This window comes from Pezoporus flaviventris, unplaced genomic scaffold, assembly GCF_033815535.1.
Source record: "Pezoporus flaviventris isolate CSIRO_AGI_PZ_B2104156 unplaced genomic scaffold, CSIRO_AGI_Pfla_v1 ptg000002l, whole genome shotgun sequence".
NCBI classification, from domain to species: domain Eukaryota; kingdom Metazoa; phylum Chordata; class Aves; order Psittaciformes; family Psittacidae; genus Pezoporus; species Pezoporus flaviventris.
Window position 1 is genome coordinate 87,920,273 of NW_026892550.1, and position 19,379 is coordinate 87,939,651.

The 19,379-nt window shown below is 43.0% G+C and overlaps 1 protein-coding gene across 6 annotated transcripts in view; it reads right to left on the reverse strand.

Annotated features, from left to right (window-relative positions):
- The window catches only part of KIAA1549 (KIAA1549 ortholog), a 147,424-nt gene extending 139,646 nt beyond the window's left edge, over positions 1–7,778 (reverse strand). For all 6 annotated transcript variants that reach the window (XR_009741793.1, XM_061444954.1, XM_061444952.1 and 3 more), the window contains exon 1: positions 7,187–7,778. Coding sequence is in view for 5 of the 6 variants with exons in the window: in XM_061444954.1 (XP_061300938.1) it covers positions 7,187–7,307 (121 nt within the window). In the remaining variant the exon portion in view is untranslated. The remainder of the gene's footprint in view (positions 1–7,186) is intronic.
- Between the last annotated feature and the right edge of the window lie 11,601 nt (positions 7,779–19,379).

Genomic DNA, 19,379 nt, shown 5'->3' on the forward strand with positions numbered 1-19,379 from the left:
AAGTCTTTTACTTGCTTTCCTACTTGACATAAACAACAGCTTATTACACTTCTTTGTATTTATCTGTTGTATGCCTGAATAAAGTCCTGTACACCTGCCAGGCTTTGGGACTGTGGGGGGGGGGGTTTGTTCCAGATTTGGCAACATCAATACTTCTGTGATGTGAACTGTCTCCAGTAGCCTTTCTTTTCCTTGAAGGACAAGGTCCCACAGTAGACACAGCATTCCAGCTGGAGCTCTTCCACCGCTGAAGAGAATGAACAAGTTATTACACAGGATATGCCAAAGACCATAACCCGTAAGATGCTGCTGACTTTCTTTCCGTGATCCACGATAAACACCAGGTCCCTCTATTCAGCATTAGCTATTCCCCATCCTAACCACTGTGCAGGTTTTCAGCCTCTTCAGTATACTATCATGCACTGAAAAGCATTTAGATTTTCAAGCCCTTGTTTTACTATGTTTCCAGCATTCCTCTCTCTTCCCCCCTCTCCCCCTCTCACTTGCTATTGAATTTTAGCCTCTTCCATCTACTTCAAGCCACAAGACCAGATACACTGCCTTGACCAGATAACTAAAGCCAATTCAAAATTCCATACAGGGAATTGATTCATAGAAAAGCAGCCTGTTTAAATCAGAGGGGAGAATGGAAGAAGACTAAAAGGACTAGAAAACGATTTGCGTGTGAAGAACAAGCAAGTAGGGAATATAGGCTGAAACTGCTGAAACTGCTAGAATTGAAAGTGAGCAACAAACATAAGCAACTACAAGAGTTCTTTTTATGATAATTTAGTTTAAAAAGCAAAACAAAAAAATCCTACTACACCTTGACACAGCATACTATGCCTTTCCATCTCTAAGGCTACTTAACTCTCAATAGAATAGTCTTAATATGGTGTGTACTGTTACACCACCAGCTGTTACTCATTGCTTACAAATAGTTTACTTCTTACATTTCTGTGGATTCAAGTTCAGTACACTGTTTTATCATACACTGGATCTTTATCATTCTAAAGACAAAAGTCTCTGGCTTTCTGATGAACTCTTCTGCTCTCTGTTACTAAATCTGAACATTCCGTGCCATTTTGGAAATAAGGAATTACATCTAAGAAATTACATCTTACCAACAGTAAAACTAAGAAACAAGGTCAAATTCTGAGTGCCTAATTTGAAATATTAATGAGTATTTAGAGTTACAGACACAAGATCTATTCAGGAACAGTTCCCCTTGACTTCTTTGGCAGCTGCAAGCACTCAGCATTTCTGCAATACAGATCCCAGAGGCCTCAAGTCCAGTAAATGAGGAACACACAGCTAGTGACCACCTGTGGGAAGCTTGGTTTAAGGAACTTGCTCACATCACTGAAACTCTGCAAGAGCAACATAATTCAATTGTCTAGGACAGCATTTAATTACATTAACAGTGAAACCTTTATTCAAACTTCCCTGTCCCTCACCTCATTCATTTCACACCTTTGAACATCTGCTACAAAAGGAGCAAGAGTCCTATAGATAACTTCATTTGCTATCCAACACCCATTCCTCCCCAGAGCAGGATCAGTTTTGCACATTGAACACAATGAGGATCTATGTGTGGGGTACGTGTATGTACAGATATTTATATGCAGGTGCCTATACACCTATAAATATTATCTATATGGGTATACACTATGTGATCATGTGTGTATAGCTGTGCCTATAAGTTCTGGTACAGAAGTAGTTTAAAATTGTACAGCTTATTATAATGTCAGTATTTTCAACTTGCCAATTTTTGCCTTTGCAGTCTTCATATGCTGCTACAATTTCTGTGGAGGAAATCTTCCAGTTTTTAAAACAAACTCTGAAAAACACTGCTGTCACAAAGCTGAAACACACACATTCATGCAATGTTCACGGAGAAGCAGAAGATTATCATGCTCCCGGCTGAGAGGAGAAAAGGGCCAACACTACGAAGCTCCAGGTTCTGTGCAGAATTCTGGAGAAAGTGTTCCAGAACAACATGCCCATGCTTCCCCTTCCCTAAATTCCAAGCTTCATGCTTTTAGCTACATCTCTTCAAGTCTGGTCACAGTCCCTTATCTTCCCTGCTTCTGATTCCTTCTTTCAGCACCCTTTTTTGGAGGTTTATTTTCCTTTTTCAAACCAAGTCCATCTATGTTTCCCAGCACGCTTACTCTTACCAGGCAGCACTGCTTATTTCCTCAAGGTTTATTTCTGCATTGCAGTTTCCTTCATCCACAGATCTATTTCCCTGACCTAATGTCTTGCCTCCTAGCCCTTGTGCCCTGCAATTTCCAGTCTCCTTCTCATAAACCCTCTTGTAATTTGTGTGTCTCACCCCCTCCTACTCCTACAACTTCCAGGTTTCTGCATGCATCTCGTCAATGAGCAGAACAGTGACTGGAATAGACCCATAGGGCCTTCCCTTACGCCTGCTGCTTAACTAAAATCCGAGTCCCATTCTGGGTCTTTTTAAAAGCCTTTTCTGATTTCTCTCTTGGGCCTAATGCAATCAACACCACCACATCACAAGGCAGATGCCCACGTTTCCCTAAAGAAAGTAAAGCACTCTATTACATGGCACAGACACACCTTTAGGAACAAGGTAGACAGGTGCTAGTTCTCAGTCCTAAAGCTCAACCCAGTCCCACTTCTGGAGCAGTTTAGACAGACTTTCACAGGGAAGTCAAATCTTTCACATATCACTTTGGGTTACGGGAAGCATATTTAGTACAATAGGTCAGTATCAATAGGTAGGTAAGGTTCCATGACAATAGGCTACATCGAAGTTTTAGCAGACAAAAAAAAAAGAAAAAAGCACCATCTCTATCACATTATGTGCCTAAATTCGGTTGCTACAAGCTTTTGAAAAAAATAATCCTTTTCAAAGCAGCAGTGGAGAAAACATCCCCTTCAGAGCAGGCACAATCTGCCAAAGTTTAACTGCATGCTCTAAAGCATACGGGTATTAAAGTTGTTCAGAAAAGAAGCTGGCAGAACTCAAAGCAGTAACCATTGTTTTCCTCTTGCCTTAACACCAGAAGTAGCTGAACTCTTTCAACTGACGTTTCACAAAGCAAAACCAAAAAGCTTCAGCCCACAGCAAAATGTACACATCATAAAATTTCAGATGAAATAGTAAAGTTTGTTCTCAATGCCACTGCAAAGCAATAATATACCTTACAAGCATTTTAGAACATATTGCAGCTTTAATGACAGCTAGCACAATCAGCTCAGTCTACCATTTCCAGTGTCTACCCTGTTCATTTTACCTGCCATTAATTACATTGATGTAATCAGCGATGTAAGCACTGATGATCAGTTCTCTCTCTTCCCTATCTCATGCATTAGGAAAAAGACACCACTAATCCACTGCTCTTATGAAAGAGTTTTCCCCTAGTCTTCCAAAACAGCTGTCTCCAGTAACATCAACAGCTGAAAATACAGCACATACAGGGAGTGTCAATCAAACCTGTTACTGAGCTCATGTGAGTTTAGCAACCCCTAAAGAAAAGCACAGAAATATACGACTTTTAAAGGGATCGCATCAAGTAACTCCTGAGTGCAAAACTGGCCATACTGACAAGGACTCCGTGAAAATGTGGTGCTTCTACATGAGTCACAAAAGAAATTAAGTCTGCATTGTTCATTTAATGCTACCATTTGACTTAACTTTGGGGTTCTAAGACACTATTTCCTCATGGCTCTTTACATATACATAAGGACATAGGTTCCCACAACACACTCTGTTTAATAACTCTTGCACAATCATTGTTACTCGTACTGTAAGCCACAATGGGCCAGGCTGGAGAGACACCAGTAGTAAAGGACATCATCCATAATAACTCTTACGCAATTACTGCAATTCATACTGTACACCACAATGGGCAAGGCTGGAGACTCACGGTAGTCTAGGACATCAACCATAAACAGATTTACTTTCTAATGAAGGAAAGCCATGTCTCCCACAGTTGAAGTGAAACTGTATTAAGAAGTCTACTCTGCTTCACTCCTCTCCCAAGCAACCCTCCCACACACACACGATGAATTGAAAAGTAAGAACTGGGTTGTCAGAATCTGCCATTTAACACAAGCATCATCTCACCATACCTCTTGGAAAAGATACACGCTGCAGCAAGAATCACTGCTCTTTAATGTGTCCAGTGCCTGAAATCCGTTTCCAAGGCAAGTCAAAATTCTTAAACCCTACTTTGTTAAAGGCATGCTATCCTTCCAGTCACAGCCTTGCCTGAGAAATCAAAGACCTTACTTCACAGAAAACACATGTCACTCACAAAACAGTCAAAACTGAACAAAAAGCTGCACTGTCCACTAGCTTGTTTAGCATTCTAACTTCTTGAAAGAACATGTAAACAAAGAACACATTTCCTCTGGCAAGACTACAAGTCTAGCTTGCAGACACGAGGCTGACAAATAAAGCAAGCACAGCACAGAAAGCAGCCTTAAAGGGAATCCTCCAACCATATGGGTCTTCTGTGAAAATGAACTGGAAGCAAGCTTGACAAGCTGAACTGGCCACAAGAGACACGATGCCAACTCAAGTGTCTGCAACACATTCATGCAATTAAGTTGAATAAACAATATCCTGCAACTGTCCCATAAGGCAGATACATCTGATTCCCTGCTTGACCTCCACAAGTTGTCTTTAGTCCCCGAGTCTCTGAGGAGACCCACTTGCAGACTTTTCCGAGTCCAGCTCACAGCTCTCCACACTCCCTAGAAAAAACATGCAGCGAGACAAGATAAATCCTCCTGATTGTCAGTGAGGGAATTGCACAGATTGTGCAATGGAACAAAAGCAAAACCACAGCCTGGGCTGAGCAATAAGACATTCACAGAGCCTGACCAAAGCCCTAGTTTAGAGGTGCTCAAATATATACCTACCTTTGGCACATCAGCAACCTATCCACATACTCAGACTTCAGCATCTGCTTAACTGTGGAAACTGAAGCCCTGATTCAGCAACTTGTGACTTCAGTGGGAGCTGGATCAGGCATTCGAAAACCCAAGTTGATTTTCTTAAATACTGACATTCACTTTGCTATTTCAACTGCAAGCAAGTGGCTCTAACAGCGATTCTGCTCTTATTTGATGACTTCTGCATAACTCAAAGTTGTAGGAGTTTGTTCTTGCTCTTCCTACACAAGTCAAGACCAAATGCCAAGGAAAGCAAACAAACTGCACCCAACAGAAATACTCAGGGAGTTGTAAATTTGTGGGGCAATTAAGGGAATATTGTCCAAGCCTACTGCTTATGACTAGCACACATCTTACAAACCATCATAAAAACATTTCATGGCTAAAAGAATAAAGGCTGCATCCTAATTTTTTAAACACTATAGGCCCAAGACATGAGAAACTGGAATCCTGTCATGCTTTTTAATAAAGCATTTCACCTTAACCTAAAAGGAACAAAATATTCTTGTTTTCTGCAACCTGCCGTCTTTAAATCTCTACAATCAATGAACCATTTCCGAGATGTCTATCAAAAGCATCCTCTGAAGAGCAAGTGTGCTCTTAGTATGCAAAAGTTCACATGCCCAATGGAAAGCGAAAGCTATAGGACTCGCAAATCAAAACAGCTTGAAGGCTCCTGCACTAGACTGAGCAAGAAAGCATTGCTTTGGGCAAGATCTGCTGTCTCCGGGTGCTCTCTTCCATCAGAACAAACACTGGAAGGGTTACATAATATTTCTATTGCTGTTCTTAAGTTATACAAGAAAGCACAACAATCACACGAAAGCTGACAGAAATCCACCACAATGTTTAATTAAGAACTACTAAATATGAGACAAACAATTAAACAAAGGCCTTCACTGACTTCCTATGAAAACCTAGAAAGAGAAACCCAGCCATTCTATTAAACTCAAAGAGGCAAAAACGCTCGAACAAGTCTCCAACTTATGAACTTATCACCTTGCCTTCTCCTATTTGTATGCAAAGCATGTTCTATTTAAGAAAAAGAATCTCTGAAGCTTACTAGAAATTACTGACTGTCACATAGGCTAGAAATGGAACAACTCTTGCTAAGAAGGGAGCAGAGCCTAAATTCCCTGAAAAGCTAATCAGTCGCCACCAAAAACGAAAGCTACTTTCTGAAGTAGAAACAAAGTATTTTTAATAAGATAAGCACGTTTTGTAACACCAAGGCTTCTCAAGCACCCAACAATAATCGCCACTTGTTTAAGTAAAAGAGCCAACATTAGCTGGTCCACTTCACTAAATCAGTTAATGCAGGTTCCTATCACCGCTTTCCACTTACCAACAATTTACTGACTCTGACAAAAATGTATTACTTTATACCTGTGATCTATCAAAAAGAAAACCTAGAGTCACAGCAAAATCATCTCTTTCTATGAAATGGCAGTTCTTGCATTTTCTTTTTTTAAGTATTAGAGACAAACCAAGAAGTACTATGGGGGCAGAACCAAAGGAGACATCTTTGTGATTAAACTGCCTGCTTAACTACAGACTAATTTTGATGTCTAAAGCCACTAGAGAAAAGAAGGGAAAAGGGGTCACTGATTTCTGGCTGCTTTAAAGTATGTACTAAGCGCACACACACACACACACACTCCCTCTGAAGCCCCAACAGTTCTCTCCACACACACGTCAGTCACACCACAGCAGCGCTCAGAAAGCAGCACTCTGCCTTTCCACGGGCTCTGATGCTTCTTCACAACTTGAAAGGCGAAAGCGAACCCGGCTGCCCTGCACCCCGCAGGTGCCACCACCGACTGAGACTTGGCACCCTCAAACGCTCCAGGCACCCCCAAACGCCGCAGGCGCTGGGCACCCCGCTCCGGGCACCGCCGGCTCGCACAGGGCACCCCACACGCCGGGAACACGGGGTCCCCGGGAGATGTGGTAGAGGAATGCCACCAGCCACCCCCGCTGCTGCTCTTCTTCGGTGCACATAACGGGTTCCGCGTCCGAGCCCCCCCTCCCCGCCCCGGCCACGAACAATGCCCGCGTTTTCTGGCGGAGCTCCCCAGCAGCGCCGCGCACACGAGCGGCCCCCGCCCGCCCGCGGCACCGCCGCATTGTTAGCGGCGCTGCCGACCCCCGACAACAGACACCGGCATGCGGGGACGGCGGACCTCAACCACCCCCTTCCACCCCGGCACACCTGCCGCGGCCCGGCAGGCCCTCTTTGTTCCCTTACCTGCGGCGGGCGAGCCCCGCAGCGCCGGCACGGCGAGCAGCAGCGGCAACAGGGCGGGCAGCGCCGGCCGCCACCTCGCCGCGGCCGCTGAGGCCACCACGAAGCGTGTCACCCCCTCCATGGCACGGCACGGCACGCCGCGGCCCGGCGTCAAGTCATCGCGGCGCCCCGGGTCCCCCCCGCGGGATGAAAGGGCTGGGCGGGCTCGGCGGCTCCTCCCGGGCGCATCCACCGCCGGCGGGGCTGGGACACGCGGGGACGGGAGGCCGCCGTACCCCTCCCTCCCCACGCCCACCCCGAGAGCAGTATTCACGGGGGCAGCGGCACGGCGCTAGCTGCCTCCCCGCAGCCGCGGGACGGGTGAGGGACAGCAGGGCCCGTGAGCGGCTCGGCCCCCGGACAGGGAGGTGGAGGGGAGCCCCGGAGAACCGAGGCTCGCCCGGGCTGGCAGCTACGGCCCCTCACGTGGGAAGCGGCGGCAGCTCCGTCCCTGCCGCCCAACGCTCACTCGCTCCCTCCCTCGCTAACCCCGGCTGAGGCCGTCCCGCGGCGGCGAGCGCAGCGAGACCGCCCGCCACCTGCGCGCCCCCGCCCCGCCGTCCGCGTCTGCGCGGGGGCGCGCCCGCCCCTCCCCTCTCCGCCGCTGGGCGGGGGCTGTGGCTGTGCGGAGGGAAGGGAGGGGCCAAGGCCCTTGCGCGGCCCGGGTCAGCCAACGGCCACCCCCGTGAGGGCGACCCGCGGAGAGGCCGAAGTGGTGCCCGCCGTCAGGCCCTCGCTTCGCCCTGCCTGCGAGCGGAGCCTGGGGGCTGGAACAACAATGAACGTCCGCGTGGAAAAGGAGAAGACGCAGGGATGAGGGCATAGCTACGTGGCAGGACAGCCTCGCAGCGTTAGTGTCGCTCTAGGGGAGAGCGAGCGCAAAGACCGGGGATTCCTTTCACCACAGGGTTCCTCCATATCCCGGCTCGCCTCAAAAGTCTGGCCGCCACCGAGGGGTGGGAAAAGGTCCCATCGGAAAGCAGAGCTGCGCTCACCTAGTTTGCAGCTGCTCCCGCGGTGCAACAGGCTAACAGTACGTAACAGTACATCAGGGTCCTTCCCAGTGGTGTTCTCTGCGCAGCATGGGTCACACAGGTACACCTCCCACCCAGAGAAGCGTGGAGCAAAGGGTTTGTTTTGCCGACATACAGGGCTAAAGCAATACCCGTAAGCTTTAGCTGTACATCACACAACAATGCACATCACAACGTTGTATCATGCAGGCAGCGCAATGGGGTAGATCCTTCGCAATGTAAGCAAGCACTGCTGAAATCAGCCAAGCTACAGCAGCTGAAGATGTGGCTCAACATAGGCATGAAGGGTAAGGGGAGGGTGTAATAAACCAGTCTGGTTTTAGGTTAGACATTTTCAGGTCAGAAAGTCCAGAGTTACCCTGTCTTTGGCAAGGTATCAAAGGCAATCACCATGATGAGTACTTCGGACCTTCCGGCACAAGACCTATACTTTCATTGTAAAAGTCTCGGCCAGTACGATATAATTTGCTTTCATCGTGTGCAGTGAAGAGATGTTTCACAGAAACTTCGTGGATGATTACAACCTGTATCTTAAAATGAAACTCAAAATCTAAACCACAACATCGCATGCAAAGATGTTAAATGTCGCAAAAAGAAGGACACAGTGGGACACAAAAAAAAGTAGATTTGGTAGATGCCAGCCCTCTTTAAACAACTCAGCTCAAAAGAGCACTCTTTAGCCTTATTTTTTTAATATATATCCACCATTTGTGGATACGTGCCATGTCAGGCACTTCCTTGCTGCCATCTCTCTTAGTTTCCCTTGTCCTTCCCAGCCATTTTTGCAGATCTTCAGAGCAGGCTGAACAATAGCCACCAAAAGTTTACAACCCCACTTCATTCCAATATGCCTTCATTGTAAGTAGTGGCATGCACCTGTGCCTGGCGTTGGGGCATGCAGTTATATACTCTTTGCCAGGTGTGGTTTTCCTTTTAATAAGACAGACCTCGGAAGTACTCAGTAGGTGAATGGGATTCCATCCCTGCTTCAGATTTGGTGGGAGTTTTGGCAGTTATGACCCTTGAAATACTTAATTTCAAAACATAACTTCAGACACTGCCTATCAGCTCTTTTGATGAAAGAGAGCACACTGTATCCTTGTCCTTACACTGCCTCTAGTAACGGAGCTCATAAGACTGCCTGTAGTACATTTCAGATTGCTTGTGGATAATTTGTTCCACCAAGATCCAAAGGTAACTTCCCAGACTAAAGTGTGAGACAACTCCTCTCACATTTCTGAGATGTTACCCATAATGAAATCCACCGCAACTGCTAAGTCATTCACTGTCTCAGCTAACACGATTTCCTGCTCCAGTTCCCAGCGTTCAGTTCACTAAAACAATCTTCTGATCTTGTGTTTGGGTTCACGTTCCCCAGTTTCTGTGTCTGTTGAGACCAAATGAGTATTTATGTTATTTCCCCGCTTCCTGGAGTAATTTAAGAACTGTCACATTCGATCATATATTCTCTATTCCTTTGCAATTTCACATGTTCACCAGACACCTCCAAATTAAATTCCTGTTGCTAAATAACAACCAGCACTGAAAGAGGAGCTGTGAGATGGCTACCTGTTACGCTGCTGTTCCCCAGAAGGTGTTTCTGGGAATTTTCACTAGTCACATATGATCCTCTGTTGTGCTTAGCCTCCTCTTTCCCTTGAGCCTTACCTTTGGGGCAATTCTTTTGCAGTTGTAGCTCCTACTCTTCTTAGCAATTGCATTAAGTATCTTCGTACTGTTGATTAGTTCATTTAACCATTTTTGCAGTCCTCTTTGTGCCCCTTTTTCCTGAAAATCTTCATCATACGTGGCAACCTGATTGACACGTACTTCACCCACTTTTCTGGATGAGCCAGGGCAGGAGTTATCCATACTCGTGGTATCTGACTTCCAAGGGTTTTAGGACCAACTACAGGGGTTTTCTCCAACTTTCCTTTATGTAGCCTTCAGCTATTTCTTTGCTGTCTTCTCATTTACCAGAAAGTCTTGTTTTCTTCTGTACAGCTGGAATTGTGACAAAGGACTTTTTTCTTTTTTGGTTTCAGCTTCCAGCATTTCTAAGCCTGTATTTCATTTTGTGCTTTGCCAGGACTTCTTCAGGCTAGATCAGTGCATCCTCACCATCTTCCTACTCTTTGGTCCTTTTCACCTATTGCTGATGCACAGATAGAAGGTGCTAGAAAATAACCAGAAAAAGTTTCACTCAAATACTCCCTGAAGGGATGACATGATGGGATTTGTAGTGGAGGGTGTGTTTTTTCTTTCCCTTTGGAACAGCAAAAAACCCCTCCCAAATCTCAGTAATCCCAATACCTTACATGCTTCTAACAAGTATCTTACACCAAAAATGACATTTATAATAACAATATTACACACACACACACACACACCACGATCTGTAGGAGACTTCAGATTCTACTAAAACAGAAATCTGAAAAAATATGGCAAATTTTGCTAGGACATTAATACACGCTGGAAATCCTGGACACTGGTTGTTCAGGGTTACCTACATTGTCACTTGCAAACTCACAAAGTGAAACTAGCTATAATTTTAACTAAGTTTTACTCTGCAGCTCACAAATGCATTCATCACAAGAAGTAACTGAGTCACAACGTGAGAAATTCTCTTTCCTATGGTACTCTTCTCTGGTCCTGGGTGGTATAGAGCAGGACTATTAGGCATCTTGCTTAAGCAGAGAGTAGAAATAATCTTTTCTAACAGTGTGACTTGCAAGGGTTATTTACTTACTGCTGAATGACTTCCCATTGCATATACACCAGGAAGTTTTTGACATTACTGAGCTTTCCACTGCAGTGACGGCTACTCTGATTTATCACTGGGGCAAGGCTGAGGATGCAAAAAAATCAAAGGCTGTGCAAAGTATGATTAAATCAATGATGACAGGCTTCACCTAGAAACTGAGAGTTGGTTTTGTGGAGAACATATGGGGAAAAAAAACCAACAGCGTTTTTGGTAGGAACCTTACAAATGAACACACAGAGGGACATTGGGAAGCTGCAAATGCAGCAGTGGTTATATGCACCCATGCTGCAGTGATGGAAATGAGAGTGTCTTGAGAGGGCATTTCATGGAAGTGTTCACTTCTTGTTGCCTGAGTTTTGCTGGAAGTGAAGGTGTGAATAAGACCCTTTTACCAACCTGAAAGAAATTTTCACCTTGCTTTTCATTGCATAATACTTAAATCCAGAAACCTGTTTCTCAACACTGCGCAACAAAACTCTGGTTCAGAGACATTGTAGCAAATCAGAGACTATCAACATTATTTCCAGTGGGACCAGACAACTGCGCAGTAATTTAACTTTCAGTTATTACTGGTTTGGGACTCAGTGACCAGAGATGCTAATGATGTATTTTCCTTCAGTGAACAATATCTATGTTAAAAAACATCAGTTTTTTCTCCTGCTCTTTTGCTGTTGCTGAAATTTGTGACGAAACAGATTTTTGTGAATATTTCCAATCTGCTGAACTACCCACTGAAAAAAAACATTGAGGGCAGTGTTCTAGCTTGGCTTTGTGAAGACCTTCAGATGGTTCATTAGGCTATTCCCAGTGCTCTCAGACATCTAGCTTTCTTAATAACACTTGCATCTAAGAGAGCAGACATTACAGTTTTTCTTTTACTCTCTGCAAAACCATGTGCTATGGAAAGTTGCATGGTATGTGACATAAAAAAGACGCAAACCATTTACAGATCAATACAGCCCAGTCCTACTGTATGCTTCCAATATATTGCTGAATTCTCATACTTGATCCAGACTTGTGGTCTAGGTTACTTCTGCCCTGCTCCAGTTTGCTAGCTGATGAAGTACAGTAGCAACAGCTGCTAGCACTAGGAAAGAGTCAACTTCAAAAGGCAAGACTAACAAAGCAAATCAGTTTTGTTCTAGAAAGTACAAGGAAGGTACTAGAAATTATGCTTTCTAGGTTAAAAAGTGGAGGAAAAAAATAACAAATCTCATTAGGGAATAAATATTTGTACTTGCATAGCTTAACAAGACAGTCCTGTATAGTCTCATGTTGTAACTGTGTGAAATGCAATACTGAGAACTGGCATCAGGAACGGCCCCAAGAATACCAGATTGTCCTTATGTAAAAAGGAAAAAAGCAAGAGATGCAGATATGTGGTGTGTTTAATTCTGAGCTTCTAAAATAGACAAATATATGGAGGTAACTCAGATAAATAGCCTTTTGTTAAGAAAAAGAATTGTCTAGTGAGTTGCTTCCTTCCACATTTTCTACAGATTTCATCAAGACACTGGAGAGACTGCCCGAGTGCATCTTTGTTTTGCTGGAAGGATTGTCACCTGTTTGCAAATACTTCAGGCTGTCTGGGCTTCTGGCCTTTGGCCTGCAACAAGTATCTCTGTCATATAGCTTCATACTCCTCTTCCTAAGAACAGTTACACTAAGTGCCTCCTCTGAGGAGCAACCCTTCACCTTCACCACCTGCCAAAACCTCTTACCTCAAATTCTTGTCTCCATTTCTTCTGAGACAACATGTTAGGATAAATGAGCTTAGTGCTGTTCCTCCAGTAGAGAAGTATGCAGCTCTCTGAACCATTGGCCTTTTTTTGCTTCATATCTGCAACCAGTCCTGACCTTAACTGTCCCATTATGTTTATAAAATATCATTTCATAACACATAAACATACCATACTCAGAAATTATCACATCAGAGATATATTTTGCTCTATCAAACTATCCTTCACCGTTGTATCCTGAGCAACTTAAAATAATTCTGTCTATACTTAGCTAGCTTGCCATACTAAAAATAATGCATTCCAAGCTACTATAGCATTGATTGTAACAGCAATTAGATTATTTCTCTGTGTTACGGAATGACACACAAAAACTGAGCAAGCCAGATCTTGTCAGTTGTAGTTCTGGAACTTAAGAGAAATAAATTTCAAGTACAGTGAATTTCCTATAAAATATCCTTGGTAATCCCTCTTAAACAGAGTGCTCACTTAAAAGGTCACTTACACATACACCCATTAAACTCCTCCCACAAAATGGAATCAACAAACCTTCTTGCCACTTCATGCAATGTCAATAAATACCTCCAAAAAATATCCAGACCTTGCAAAATCCTCCCCCACATCTGTTTCCAATCATCACTTCATAATTCAGGGCACATCTCCCATTCCGGAAACCATTTGGACTTCGTATAAAAAGATAAGGCCTTCTCCTGTCTGGCCCAGATACAGTTTATACCAAAGATTAATCAAATGCTATCCTAATTTATATGATGAACAAAGCAGATCAGTTGGTTTTGCAGACTCAAGGATCAGTGGTTTGGGGAAAGTAAGAATAATTGAATCAGGCCATCAGTAGATGCTTTGCCAGATTTTAGTAGGAGCAGCTGGAATGAACACTTTGAAAATCTTGCCCATGACATTCACCTCTAGGAGCTTTTGCTCCTGCTGACAGATGATAGTAGTTTGATCTTCCTGAGAGAAAGGCTTTAACAGCCCCTTTCCTTTCCCTCAAATCTACTTTGGTTTCCTACTGCTAATGGTTTCTGGTCCCTCTAGAAGTTACAACCCCAGGCTCCCTCCCATTCAATACCTGTCACAAAATACCTATACTTCTGTTCTCTACTTTTTTTTTCCTTAATTCACATTCATCCTCTGCAGTCTCCTTGCCTTTATGTCACCATAAAGACCTTTTCTCCCTATGTTACTTCTCCGTCTCTCAGTAAAATATCACCATCCAGACCTCCATAAAGCAAGAAACTTCCTTTATATGACTGTACTTGAGGTGCAAATGCCATGATTCCTAAGCCACATTTCATATAGTTTTCTTCAACCAGCATTGCTCCCACTGAACACCCTTGTTTAGCATTGAACACTGCAGTACAAGCGACGTGCAACTTTCTTGCCACATTCATTACTTCTTTCCTGAAAGCAGAGCTTACAAAGCCTACCTGCAAACCAGGACCCCATTGTATCAAATTCAGCAGACACAGAACAAAGCAACCCAGAAAAGATGGTCCTTGTCTCTCTCTACTAAATAGCCAAAGTACAAATCCTAGTTTTGGAGCCAGCTCATTCAGCTTTGCCACAGGGATATTTGCACTATGGTATGTCACAGTGCAGCTGTGCCCTAAGTAAATTTTAAAAGACCATTGTACAGACTCAGGACAGGCAGGCATTCTACAGAGGCATATAACACTTGAAAGCCTTAATTGTCAAGAAGAAGAAGAGTTTGTTAAGGGCAGTGTTTGAAAGGGAAATAATTTAATCCAAAAATGGCAAACCTGAGTCAGAACTTCCAGATAAGATTTCTGGGAGTGGCATGCACCAGCATGGAAATCATCCTCCAAGGACAACAAAACCTTTCTCTTTTGGAATGTTAAGGCTCACGTAGACTGGGCACAGAGCAGAATCCATGGAACAACATTAGATGCCACAGAAGGCTTACTCCACTGCTAAATTCAGTGACAGAGAAATGAGCTGAAAGCTCTGGTGTTAACAAGGTACCTCTTATTCACAGCTCAGCTGTCTTTTACATTTACATTCATTACAGGATGCTGACGTGGTGGTTTCTTCTGTACCCTGATATGAATTTTAAGCTGAAAAACACTAATAAAAAGATTAAATTACTGACACAGATACATTAAATGATTATTTGATATTATTATATTCTATGTACATTGCAAAAAGAATTAAAATTATTCCCCTTCCTTCAAAAATGGGAGAGAAGAGAAAGGCAAATTGGAAATTGGCTCTGAATCCCACAGAGACATTACTGACACAGGCATTTGCCTCAGCAGTCCAGCAAGTCACGTGGCTGGCACATGCTCCTGGGCAGGCAAGTCTTCAATAAAGATAAAAGCATGACTAATTGCAGTCTTCCTTCTCAGGTGCCACAGCAGTAGGCATTAGCCAGACTGAGCTCAAAGCGTTATAATAATTAGCCCAAGTTGGTGGTGGGCCAGCGTTCATCGGCTGCGATGACTTGGCTGGGAGGGAGCTGCACAGTCAAAAGCTATCTCTAAAACTGTCCCCTGTAGATGACAATTCCAGATACTGAGGCTGAGTTGCAAGGTTGAGTGCAGGGTAAAAAGTAAAGACCAAGAAGTTAAGACAAAGGAGAATTTGGGACACCTCTCCTCATAACCTTTTTTCTTAGCTATGGGGAGGCCACAGGGCAGAATAATCCTATCCCGTGGAAGGAGTTAAAAAGACACAAGTTGTAGCTACTCCTGATGTTTGCTCAGGAGAGCTACTAGAGTGAGCGGCTGCTATTTGAGGCCAAACTCTTTCTCCTTCTGAAATTCTTTTTGGTGATACTTTATGCAACATTAAATGAAGGTCAGATAAAGGGCATGTTAGTAATGTCCTTGCCAGTGAAAACCACAAGTTAACTATTAGATTATCTTTATTTACTTACTCTTTTAAAAGAAGTTTCCCTTTGAAATTCTGTGAGGAACCTGTGAGACAGAGAACAATATTTGGACACAGCTCTGAATAGTTAATGGTAGTTCTCTGTGCTCTGTCTGAAACCAGTTGTGCTTCCCTTTTAGCACATTAGTTGAATGCATACACTGGGAATATTTTACTTTGGTTTATGTTATAGCAATTTGCAAAACTTACACTAATAGGCCAATTTCATGCAATTACCTGAATGCAAAGCATTGTTTAGTTGAATTCCCTTAGCCTAGTCCTACTAGTTCCCTTGGCTGTCTCACTTTCAATTATCAACCAAGGTCTGCACATCAGATGAAATGCTGCTATTGTAAAAATGGATCCTTTCTTTCAAAGTTTTCAGTGGTTTTCTATCATACAGGCTGGTTTTATTGTCTGCAACCAAAGGCACTTTAAGGAAATCTGATTTTAACATCGCAGGCCTGCAATACATACACTTTAGCTAGAGCGGTTTGTTGTGTTATTGTGGTAATAACCCAGTTATGTTTGCACCATAATTGTACTTTTAAGTGTCTCTTGAGCTGCACTTATGGGGCAAAGTGTGGCTTTATACACAGGGGAAGGGGAAGAGGAAGAGAATACAGAGAATTTTCCTTCCGTGTATAACACAGCTAACACAGTTTTGGAAGGCAGGCAATGGATGATGTTAACACCATATAAGTGCCAACTTGGTGTTCAAGTCTGAATATTCAGAAATCATAAGGCTGGCTAAAGGGATCATATATGTCTAGTTTTGTATTTGCTTTTCCCATTTTGGAGCCTTTGCAGTTCACTTCTTCAAGTTTTGCTACACATCTAGGAAAAAAAATTGAACTTCTCTCAAGTTTGAGATTTTATTAAACCATGACTCCACAATCTAGTGCTTAAACAAAAATACCAAAGAAGTGGAGACTTAGAAGAGCCAGTGACAATATGCTAAGTTGCCCAAATCAAGTTAAAGCATTAACCTATCCAACTGACCTGCCTTTCTGGAAGGAAGCACATTTTGTATGTCTTGAAAAATGTGAATAACATTATACTATGCAGTATACTTCCTTGAAGCTTCAGAAGGCTTGGCTCCTGCTCCAATACATTCCTCTCTTTCTGTTCCTCTGAAATACATATCCTGCATTTCCTCATTTGTGCTCAGTGTACTGCATCCTTGATTGCTTATAGAGTTCTCCTTTTTGGTAGGAGGAAACCATTCTTACATCCACTTTGGAAAGAACTTGTATTCCTTGGATCAACCAGGACAGCTGCAATAGAGCCTTTCTAACTGAAGTTACATGCAGACATTTCTTTGAAACTCAGTTCCTAAGCTCCATTCCTTTGTTATAAAAGGAAAGAAATAATATGCATTTCATGATAAGATAGGGCAGACGTTAGCCTCTTGCCTCACCTGGCTCTTTCCTTTGACTATAGAGGAAGGCTTCAATAGCCAGGTCCTTTCTTGTAGACAGGTAACATTAGATGAAATGAATCCCAACCCTGATGTCACGTTTTGAGAACCCATGAATCAAAATAATAAAATTAAGTTCCTGTTTCATTTTTGCTGCCTTAAATATCTTCTATCTTTTTTGCTATAAAGGAACAGCTTTCTCTCCAGGCAGTGAAATTTCTGTTCCTTATAAAAGTTAGACATTTATCTGACATCATTATTCATCAATACTAGCTACCCACTGCCAAGTAGCTCCCCAGAATGCATAGCCATAAAGTTCTGCATTAACAAATGCCAGTACATGGGACATAGAGCAGAAAAATATTCAAATGAAGGTGCATTTCCATTTGACACTTGCAAAGCACTATATAAACAGAAAATTAGAAGGGTTCAAAATCCACATTCTTAGTGCTCTTAATGTTGTATATCAATATACATTGTATTTCATTATACATTTTTTAAAAGGCTCCACCTACTCTCTGGGATTAGAAATCTTTTAATAGCATGAAGTTAGTCAATCTTTTTTTTTTCTCATTAATATTCATATATATGCCCCAGTTCTTGCATTTAAATCCACTAATGAAGATTCACTGTTGCTGCAGTTGAACACTCTGCAGGACCAGGACCCCTTTGTGCCAGAAGCTCCTGTGGAACACTGTACTGTGTGGTGGGCAAACATAATTCATTAAACAGCAGCTGATTCACCTGCTTTCTGCTGCCTTAGCCCTTCTGCTAATTCCTTGAACCTCTTCAGTGCACCCTCAATTGAGGAGGAATGTGTTCTCATTGCAGCAATGAAAGTGATAAGCAGGAACTTGTAATGCATGTGCCCTCTGTGTTGCAAAAGACATTTTAATAATCTTTGTCAAGTTATTTGATCTTTTCATCTTTTGCGTGACAAAATGTTCCCCATTTTTTAAAAGGGAGACAAGTATTGCTTCTCTTCTTCCCAAGGATTTCTTATAACCTTACAGCTTCTGGCTTCCATTTAGCACTAACTCGATCTCTTTATGCAGCACCACACTGTGATGTGTAAACTTAGCCTGAAACAGAGTCTGAAGGCAAAAGAGATGATTATGATCATCTAGTCTGGCTTCCTCTAGGATTTTTCTCAGGGATTCCTGCATGAGGCTCCACGGTTTCAGTTGCCAAGGAAACAACTATAAATCTTTTCCATCCCTCTTCCTCCTTTCCATTGTGTCATTTCTTGCTACAATAAAAAATCTTGTCAAATGTTCTAGTCCCTAGCTCTAGCATTCTCACCTCCACCCCAAAGAAAGAATGGGAAAGGATAGCAAGGATCCTTGGCTGGGAGTTCAGCCTGAAGCTTACCTCTTATCCTTAGATTCTGTGCTGCGAAGCGGATGACCCTTTGAAAATGATTCTCTTAGTTGCAGATAGCTTATCAAATCCTGTATTGTATGACTAAAACAAAACATATTATATTTTAAATTACTCAGCAGTGTACTGCTTGATGTATTTTTGGTATCATTCCTTTCACCTCAGCCTTAGCTCCATTACAGCCTCATACAGAAATGCTGTGGAAACACCCCCCACACCTTATTGTAACATGCAGCTGAAGAGAAAAAACAATAATGAGGAGAAGAAAGGAAGATGCAAAGAGATGGAGATCTGTGTAGGAGGAAGATATAGAAGGCAAAAACCCTGCATCAGATAGAGAATAAATTATGTGTGGTCAGAGCCAGAGATAGACTTTTGGAGTGTCAGGAGGTTAAACTCAGGTACCTCCAGGCAAGTTACAGGAAACCTGTACGGTTCCCTAAGGTCTAATGAGTCTAACCTGTATAATTCATAGCTACTGACAGCTGCACTGATTTTATAACCCTTCAATGCAACTATGACCAGGGTGACTGTTTTAAAGACAGAAGCAATGTAATTCGAAAGGTAATCCCCTCAAATGCAGTGGAATCGTATCAGTGTAATCAGTTCCTCAGTGTGCACCAGGGGCAGGACAAACACACCAACTGCCGGAAGAGAAAGAAGAGGCAAGTACTCACAAAAAGTTTACCGGGAAGAGGGCTTCCATTTGGCATGTTTAAATAATTCACCATTTAGGGTAATTGTCCTGCTTTTGTAAGTCACCTAGCAATAGCTCACATAAAGGAAGACAGACTTACTGTGCAAGCCTTGGGAATATCAGATGATCCAGAACAGTCAGGTGTACACAGAAACCGAAACATTCTTTGAGGTAAGCTCCTAGGGAGAAGAAACAAAGTAGATCACATTGAAA